The 10,007-nt window shown below is 32.9% G+C and overlaps 1 protein-coding gene across 1 annotated transcript; it reads right to left on the reverse strand.

Annotated features, from left to right (window-relative positions):
* Positions 1-1,121: 1,121 nt before the first annotated feature.
* Positions 1,122-10,007, reverse strand: LOC126656295 (uncharacterized). The gene is made up of 17 exons (XM_050350828.2): positions 9,821-10,007; positions 9,596-9,707; positions 9,391-9,491; positions 9,166-9,307; positions 8,915-9,056; positions 7,797-7,890; positions 6,792-6,944; positions 6,077-6,177; positions 5,497-5,610; positions 4,916-5,130; positions 4,051-4,109; positions 3,777-3,962; positions 3,567-3,690; positions 3,333-3,388; positions 2,701-2,846; positions 2,438-2,599; positions 1,122-1,749 (listed from the first exon to the last, which is right to left on the reverse strand). The coding sequence occupies exons 1-17, from the start codon at positions 9,879-9,881 to the stop codon at positions 1,444-1,446; spliced, it is 2,274 nt and encodes a 757-aa protein (XP_050206785.1). The 5' UTR covers positions 9,882-10,007; the 3' UTR covers positions 1,122-1,443.

Below are 10,007 nucleotides of genomic sequence, written 5' to 3' on the forward strand. Positions count from 1 at the left end.
CCACTTTTGTCCATTTTATTTCTAAAAACACAGTTTGTTCTAATATTGTTTAATCAATTGGTGGAGGGATTAGTTCCAAAACTTAATTTTTCTCAAATTCATTAAGTTCATCTTTTTTAGCAATCACCCATCATTCATCAATTAACCTTTTTAAGCTCTAATTGAGTGAGAAAACTTTAATTATTTAAAGTGTAGAACGAGTACTTACATTTTTTAATATCTCACCAATAAACAAATTTTTAGGATGACTTTTCTCGAAGACTCGCTCTTTTAGAAGATCATAGTAGGTTCCTAAAGGTTGAGGAGGAAGAGGTTAGGAACTTTCTATTTTTGTAGCATCTATTTAAGATGGTTAATAAACTACTATCTCAAGAAATAGTTCTTTATCATTTATATCATCAAGATCAAGCTCCTTAAAAGTATTTGCAATGTCATTAGCATGCACTTTCTTTTCCGAAAAATTCTTGAAAAATTCATAAAAAAATATGTATAGACTTTTCAACAGCAAGTGTAGACTTATTAAAAACTCTAAAAGATTTTCTAGCAGTGATATAATCGAGAAAGACTCATCCATCATTTGAAATCAAATTTTCCAAGATTATTTTTGGTATTCAATATGAAGCATTTAAAACCAAATATTCTAAATTAAAAAATCATGTGTTATCTTCCAATCCAAAGTCATAAATTTTTTTATTTAAAATACATATTTTGAAAACATAATTTGTAACATTTCACGCGGTGCTAACAACCTAGGTCCAAAGCTATTGAGAAAAATCACTCATCCAAAGCTATTGAGGAAAATCAAATTCTTTGAACATAATTCAAACTATTTCAACCAAGATGCAGTTTTTTCTCTTTACAACTCCATTTTATTGTGGAGTTATAGGAGATGAGAAGTGTGAAATACAATAAAACATTTGAAAATTTGAAAATTTCAAACTTGGTTCCACAATCACTTCTAATACTAAAAATACAAATATTGGAAGTTTTTTTTTTTTTTTTTTTTTGAAACCATTGAAAGTTTTATTTTTATCAACCAAAAAACTAATCCAAATGAATATAGAGTAGTTATCGACAATCGAATTCTTAGCTAGGTTCTTATAATCTTCAACTATAAGGCATAAGCTATAACTGATACAACATTAATATCTGGAGATAATTGTAGACAAAATTGTGCATCCATTTCCACTACAACAAATGATAACAGTAGGGCTAAAGTTATTATCACCTACAAATATAATACATTGGTCAAAAATATTGCTGCAACTGTTACTATTTTATAGAGACATTGTATTACTGACCGTAGCGATCTACTCGTTTGCACAACTGGAATACGCATCATCTACCAAAGGAGAATTCAGCTTCAGCTCAGCATTCTTGTTTCCGCTTTGAGTGCAAAACGACAGCAATAGCATAATTATCTTAATTGTGCATTACCAGCAATCATGTCTGAAGTGCTACATTCACTTCTATGGAGCCGTTGGTTAAGATGATATCTTTTCCATTTTCGGCTTTTGGGTGATCGGGACAATCCATTTTGATCCTCACATGTAAAGGCTTCATAAAGATTAGGTCCCTCAAATCGGCATTTGCTTTCGACAAGAGTTGAATGAATGAATCTCTTCTAGTTCCTCCTTTCCTTGCAGGGTCTATTATATCAGCTATCCGTGCTGCATATTTCTCCCGACTGTCCTCCAGCGAATTACGATCCCTTCTAAGTTTTAAATACAGAGCCGCATATATAATAACCTGTTATATTCAATAACAAAAATATAAATAAAAGATAGCGGTTGGCACTAGCTTTGAACTATGAGCCTGTAAAGATGATTTAATCAGGCCAATTCACATTCCAAAAACTGGATTCAGTATTGTCAAGTATTCATTTTGTTTTTCTTACATGAGAAAGGAGTTCGTATCACAGACTGGACTCCCTAAAAGGGGATGATAATAAGAGTTGCCTTAATACCCTATGTTAAATAAATGATGCAATAAAAACATGTATTGCTTGGAATTTGGAAACTTGTCGAGTTCTATGTTTCCGCATTTTGTTCCGATTTTCAGAAATGCTTTATAACCTAATATTCGTAAAGTAATACCATAACGTCGTTTTCCATTTCAGTGATTCTCATTTCAATGCAACATAAATAAAAGCAACCCTACATACAATATAGAATTTTGACCTATATTGTTGATTATTTGATGGACTAAACTAAACATTTTGCCATATAGTCTAACAGTTCTGACATTACAAATGTGCATGTTTCATTGATTAAAAAAACAATGTCAGCGGAAAGGGTAGATTCATTTATTTATTTGAAATCTTATTTTCAGCTGAAATTTGGAAAATGCAAGACACGCTCATATGTTTTCATATCAACTAAGAAAGAGAAAATGAACTGATATCTTAATAACCAAGGAGAAAAAGAGATGAGCATACCTCACTTGTTCCCGGACTTGTGTTGACAGCACAATGAATGTGAACTCTCTTATCTTCAGATTTGACTTCTGAAGTAGAAGTCTCCTCAACAATCATCTCTGATTCAGGAGTTGAGAAGGCCAGATTATCCAAAGCATCATACCACTGTTGGGCGACACCAACCTGCATGTGCAATCCACAGACAAGAGACCTGAGTCCAGACCAAAAGAAAAATAAACAATAACAGAAATGGAAATGAGAGAAAGATACATGCACAGCTCAACCTTTTCCGAGGTTCCCGCTGCATCCTCTCTTTCTAGGATTTCAGTCACAGCCCCTCTTGTCTGGCGCCAAATACATCCTTCTTGTAAAGGTTCAACAAGCTCAACATCTACTGGAACGTCTACGTTCACCTGTATGTCAATTTTACCTGTTTAAACGCAGAACAGCAGCTGTTAAAAATCTGTGGCAAATTAATTAACTATTGGAAGCAGCGCAAAAAACAAATTTAAAAAGGTGGTGTTACTTTCTGTAGTAATCAGAATCGCAAATAGAACTGTAAATTGGGAACAGCTGCATAAACAGATTACCCATAGTAGTCAAAGGTTTTGTGAGAGACAAGAGCAAACAAGTCATTAAGAGGTGTCTTGAGGACAAACCTAAAACTTATTTTTAAATTAATAATTTTTATTAACAATTGTAAGATCTATCTACCATATAGTCCAAGACCTTTAACCTAAAAGAAATTCAAGAGGAAGATATTATATTTACATAAGCAATAAGAAAAGTTTAAGCATTAGAAATTAAAAAAAATCCCAGTCAAATGCATTTGCCGAGCTAAATTTAGGTCAAAGTAAAGTTGCTTGCAGCAGAATATTCATTTCTATTACAAATGCAAAAATCAGCAACATAGTACCTGGCAACAAGTCGAAACATTGAAGATAATCTACCCAACCGCCACCAGGTGAGGCTCTATCAAATAAGAGAAATAAAGAAAATGAGAAAAAATAAGTGCATCGAAAATTGCCAAATTGGCCTACTTACAACCAGATCATGCCGGTTTCAAAAAGAAACAAGTTTGTAGAAACACAAACATGCAAATTATCAAAAAAAGAAGCAAACTCAATGCTAAACTTTAGGTGTTACTCACTCAGAATAAACTCTCTCCAAAGGAAAAGATGGCCAATAAGGAAATCCAAGGATCCCAAAATTTGAAAACTGAATGTTTGAACAAACTCCTGATTCTCTATTTAGTGCCAGAACCCTCTGTGCAGCTTCAAGAAAGTACTGGGATAAATAAGTAAAAATCCAAACCAAATAACCCAAGCATAACCAGAAAACATATTAATGTTTTTGGAACCTGTGTCACACATGACTATGTGATTTTTAAAGGATGTGACAGATGATAGGAGACTAGCAAATGGAAGCAACTCCGGGGAACAATCAACAGCAATCTGCTTTCGCAGCCAATCATCAGGCATCTGTTTCAAGAGGGACATTTTGTCCATGATCAATGGTCCACAAGTCTCCAAAACCTTTGGCAACCCTTTTTGATATTTGGATGAGCAAATATCAGTCATAATGGTCATAATAAGAGTCAGACATGCGAAAAGAGATAAAGAACAGCTTCAAACCTTTGATAATCTCTTTTATTTCCCCCGAAGCCAAATCTATGATCCACATGGACTCAAAACTGCAAAAAGGAAAAACAATTTTGTATTCACTCATGTGCCACAGGTTACTTGACTACGAAATCACATGTGAAAGGTCAAAAGTAAAAGGCACAAAGATATTTGAAAACATAGGGAGCGCTTCTAGTTAGAGGCGATAACTAAAGGAGCTTGAAACATTTAACTGGACGGTCTTTGATGAGACAGAAAAGCGGTGTTTGAGGTGTTATTAAGAGATAAAAGTGCTCATCCTTAAGAAAAATATAATTTGACATTCTTAACAGCATCCAGAATTTGGTATAACATATTTGCTTCCAAAGTTTGAACTTTATGCCTTATGAATTTCAATGGAAAAAAAATAAAATTTAAAATGAACCACAAGAAATTCATTTGAGCTTACTATGGAGCTATAACATGTTTGACGTCTATTGATATAGAGCAGGACAGCTATACAAGTAATTTGAGGCAATGACACTTCACTGCATAGATCTATGTACGTCTCACTCTCTCAAAATATTAGAGGTTCCCATACTTTGCCGATTAATCTACATTTAACCTTATTAATCTGGCAAGATAAGATCTTCAATGCTGACAGCATAAATGACAGCTAAAAGCTTTGATTTGTCAAGTTAAAGGCTCACATCTCAAAATTCACATCCATGCTTTAACTAAGAAGTGAACAGAGGAAAAAACTAAAATCAATATTCAAGCACACTACCAATATCCCTTTAAATATCATGTATGCTTGACCACCATGGACAAAGACAGAGTAAGCATCCTGCCAACTAAAATACTATAAAAAACAAATAATAAAAACATAATCCTTTACCTGCGATTGATTACTAGTAAACTATCATCCACAGACTTCACAAGATGCCACGGAAACAACAGTTGAGAATCAAATTCACTGGACTTCACAGCAGTGCTCATTCCGAACCCCAGTTTCATCAAGATCGACGTCCATAAACTATTATCAATTTTACTCACAGGATAAAGAGTCTCTACAACCCGCCTTTCCATATCAGCTCTCCTGATGGCATGGTTCTAAGGAATTGGAATCAATGAAGTAAAACATTGTTACATAACTGTTGAAATTAAGCATAATCAACTGTCAAATACATTCTTGAGAAAATACAAACAGATAGAATGAAACTTTTTTTCTAAGACAGAAAAGAGCCACTATGATTTCACTAGAATAGTAGATCATCAAATAAGCATCTAGTTATACGATTACAGGCATCAATGAGGTAAGATGAAAATTACGTTATAAGATGAAGATTCTTCAGCTGGTTGATATTCATTCATGATTAGACAGATGGTAACAACAAGTGCATCTTCTTTTAATCAAACAAATGATGTATTATAAATTTTGCATTAGAATTGAACTATAAAACACCTATATGTATATACCTCTGAATCTACAATATATAGGCAATCCACAGCATCATGATAAAAGGAAGCTGCAGGGCGCAATAGCTTGGCAGACTCGAATTCTCCATCCTCAAAACCTGGGCAAGAACCAATCTGGCATATGAAAAATGTCAGTATAAATCTATTCCTTAATGCACCTTATTTTTATCTTTTGGCTTTGCAATTGTGTGGTAACTAAGGAAAATAAAAAGGCTATATTATGGAAAACACAAAGGTGATATCCATTTGATGTCTTTTACCACATGAACCTCCAAAATGCACTTTAGCAATTTATATCCACCGCATAATCACAAATGCATTGCTAATCATGCCAGTTCACAAGTGCATGTGAATCATGCACATTAGCCATCGTTAGGATTCACTACCAGACACTCGCTTTGTAGGATACGGATAGCTAACTGTGAAAGCAATTATTTAATACTAATCGGGACTCGTTTGCACAGAAAAATAAAAATCACACCGCATGAACTTTGACAGTGAACGTTACAGAAACATCTATTTTTGAAAAGGAGAGTATTAGTATATTTTGACTTCAAATCATTTTAAAAGGACTTCATACAGAGTCAATTATCCTTCCACTTCCATCAAATATAATAATCCGATGATGATTGCTGTCTGAAAGGAAAAGGCGATCACCGCTTTCATCTGCAGAGACACAACCTGTATAAAAAGAACAGCAGATTTTTAGGAAAGTAAAAGTTTATGCTGTATTGCACAAAAACAAAGCCAAAAGTAGTACATGTGCTCATTGCTACATATGTTTAAAACTTTTAAAATATAAAGGATTCAAATTGTATGTAGGCATTAACTCTAGTCTACAATGAAAAAATAATGTCTTATACCGCATGCTATTTTGTCTATAAATATCAAATGTCCTATTTAGATTCATTAAAGTCTGAAGTTGTCATGCTCTTTATAAGAGGTTGATTAATAATAAAGGAGCTCTTAGTCAGTATGGCAGGTTCAGATTTGGGCATTTTTACTGGACTGCCTAAATGAATTGACTGATTGATATTTTCGTCTTCTTTTTTTACAGATCTGGATTCAGTGACAGTCGTTATCGTGTAGGCAGTCAATTCATGAGTTGGATAACATTTTTCCTAGTGCAGGATTCATAGCAATCTATTGCAATCTCCATCTTGTATCTATGTAGATTTCAAATTTTCATATCTGAATACGCCAAGTAAATAACAAAGTTTGATTTCCTTGAAACTTTGAAAAGAGACAAAACTATATGGCAAGACAAAAAACCACAATGCAGTTGAATTCTCTACCTGGGAAATAGAGCAGTAGGTTTTGCAGAAAAGAAGAGAAGTATGGCTCCTTGACAACCTCAGTTTGTTTCACCCAAGTTCTTTTCAAACTGCGTGAACTAGAAATGCTACTGTCAATATTCTCAGTTTCTTGCAACAGTAACTCTTGAATAGCTGTAACAGGGTATCAAGTGAGAATTAAACATATATATTATTGTGCACATGTTTGAACATTTATTGTGCATTTTAATTAGATACTCCCTCAGGTCCATAATATTTGTCGCATTTGGCTGACACAAGAACTAAGAAAATAATTATTGTATCTTAATTTATAAACACTTTTACTAAGTTAACCCTATCTTGAAACTTGTCGACAATTATGACTACTCTTCTTTATTTGTGTTATTGTATTCTTTCCAATGAATTAATAAGGGGAGAAACTTGAAAAAACAACAATTAATGCTCTCTTGATATTATAAAATGACAAATATTATAGACCAAAAAAATTTCTCAAATGCGACAAATATTATGGACCAGAGGAAGTACTAAATTTTAACACAGGACATCAAGTTGCAATTCCATAGAAATAAAGATAATGGTAAAAGATTTTAAAATACAGAAAGCAAAGGGGAAAAAAAAGACAATGATGAACAAAGAAGTTGAAATGATTCAACTAGTAGCTCAAATTGAAAAGAACGATAAGTTAGTGAAGACAAACTCCACTTAAATTACAAACAAATGATGTATACTTAACAAAGAGGAGAAGACTATAAGGACTTCGCAGGCGGGGGAGGATGATAATTAGCACAGCCTGAAGTTCTTTGAACTCTAGAATGACTAGAGAATAAAATGGTTTGTGTAAATTATAGTGTGCATGCTAATATAGAGAAACATTTAGGTAAGTTGGAATGTGAGTTAAAATTAAACATCAACGAAATTTAAAATCTCATGGAAATTCCGAAACAGTAACAAGAAATTTACTATGGTACTACAATATCCTTCCCATTAAATATTACAAACACATACCTTCATTAAGAATTTCAAAATTTTTGTCATGGTCGTGAAAAACAACAGGACTCCGGAAATCTTTGAACAAAATGTAGCATGCCCCATTTTCCATCTATACACATCGATAAAACAACGTGCTCGTTATAATGCAAACCATTGTGCAATATTTAGAAACAAAAACATACACAATGATTCAACTTTCTGATTAAAAAAACAAACTATTAAAAGCATATGTTAAGATAATTAATGCTTCTACTTTATGTCAAAAAGTATGCACACGGGCTTCAATTCAATTAGCAGCCTATCTTAAATATGCCTCATTTCAACAAAATGAAGTCAATAAAATGAATCCTTTTATCTGAACCTGTAACTGAAAAGAAAAACCTTATTGGAAAGAAATAAGGATTTCTAAATCTTTCCTAAACCTTTATTAATCCTCAAAACAATGGACACAGACCTTAATCCACTAATTATTTAACACAACACATGCATTGCACATGGTGCTTTACGACTTTAAATATGCAACTTAAAGCATGAACACATATACTTATGTTCATATCCGGGACGATAATATACTTGAACAATCAAAAGAGAGGAAGATTAGATTCATTTTAGAATATAATTTTTTTAATTATTGTCTAACTAGAGTTACACAAGATGCATGTAGCTCATCCCAATTAAAGTTGTGCTCACAGGTGCTGCAGTAGAAATTTCTACTACACAAGTAACAGTGTTTTTCTTCTATTTCTTTTGAGTTTATCAATAACTAAAATTCTTAAATTTACGGATATTTTTCAAATTAAAAACTATTAATAAGAACACAGCCAAACACAAACACGCTTTGCCTTTTTTTTACGTACATAGAGTCATAGACACACAACAAACCTTACTAATCCTCATTACGCAATTGGAGCGAGAAAAAAGAAATGCATAATTACATATAACTTGTAGTGCATGAGAATAGGCAAAGTTAAATGAATATTTATATAATTTCACTGTTGTGTTTCACTGTTCTATATTCATCAATTTTACATTCGAAATAATCCGTTGATAATCTTGAAAACAGCAAATTGATTGCATTTCTTATCACTACAACTTTGAATTTTTTTTTTAAAAAAAAGAGTATATTACCTCACCTGTAAGAAGTACTTATTTGACAATAAAACAGGAAATGTAATATACTCCTTCATGATCAATTCAACCAAGTGACTCCAACCATCAGCAAAGCCAATATCATCACTTCCACAATGAAATCCAATAATGCTAAGCTGCGGGAACCTGACATCGAGGGGAAAAGGAAAGAAATCACAACTTCTAAATTAATCATCTATTGAACAAAAAACATCCAAATAAAAATAATCCTCAAATAATCGGCATAATCTTTTACCTCTGTTGAAGTGATTTAATTTTATCAACCATATGAGAATTTTTAACCAATTGTCCGGCGAGTACCAAAAATATTCCATCTTTCCTGAACCAATCTTTATCGCCTTCATCATCAACCTTATTTAACCAGCAATGATTTGTACCTATAAAAATATTATCCAAAAAACATTTAAAATAAGATAAACTATATACGTGCACTCATTTATGAGAAAGCTTTCGAGCAAACCTTGGAGTTCACTGAATGTGGATTTCATAAAGGTTAATAAATCATCATAGGGTGGAGTTAAAGTAGATTCATTTGAAACTTGTGAAATTGTTGAGCAGTACCTGCATAGTAAATAACACCATTATTAACATACCCTAATTACTTTGAATTGCAAAATTACAGTTAAAAGAAATGTATTGCAACTAATTTTACATCAAAATTTTACCTGTGAGAGTCAAATTGTCTAGGAAAATGCGAGGTGTTACTGATATTACTATAATCTGAGTTGGGAACTGTGATTACAGAGAAAGCTGAGGAAGACCTATTTATATGATTACCTGCATTAAGAAAAAGTTGCCATTTTTTAATACTCATTGGGACAATTCATCAAACACGTAGAGTGCATTACACAAAAGAAATAATTAGTTTCTGGTACAGAAAGGGAGGTGACCTGGAAGAATGCGAGGCGTAATTTTTGAAATTCTTCTCAAAAGATGATATCTCTGATACATTTTCTTCTGAGAATTGCTTTGATTTTTTTTTTGTTTTTGGTAAGGGAGAAGAGGCTTCAGTGGTTTAGGGTTTAAGTTGCCCGGTTTATTTCAGACCGGGTTAAATCATTCCGATTACTAATTGGG

The sequence above is a fragment of the Mercurialis annua genome, linkage group LG7, assembly GCF_937616625.2.
Source record: "Mercurialis annua linkage group LG7, ddMerAnnu1.2, whole genome shotgun sequence".
Classification (NCBI taxonomy): Eukaryota; Viridiplantae; Streptophyta; class Magnoliopsida; order Malpighiales; family Euphorbiaceae; genus Mercurialis; species Mercurialis annua.

Excerpts from the sequence above, each read along its gene's own strand:
- LOC126656295 (XM_050350828.2), bottom strand. The coding sequence starts at position 9,881 with ATGTATCAGAGATATCATCTTTTGAGAAGAATTTCAAAAATTACGCCT. Across the intron at positions 6,178-6,791 it reads CCTACTGCTCTATTTCCCAG|GTTGTGTCTCTGCAGATGAA; the intron begins GTAGAGAATTCA and ends CTTTTTATACAG. Across the intron at positions 2,600-2,700 it reads CAGCGGGAACCTCGGAAAAG|GTTGGTGTCGCCCAACAGTG; the intron begins GTTGAGCTGTGC and ends TTGCACATGCAG.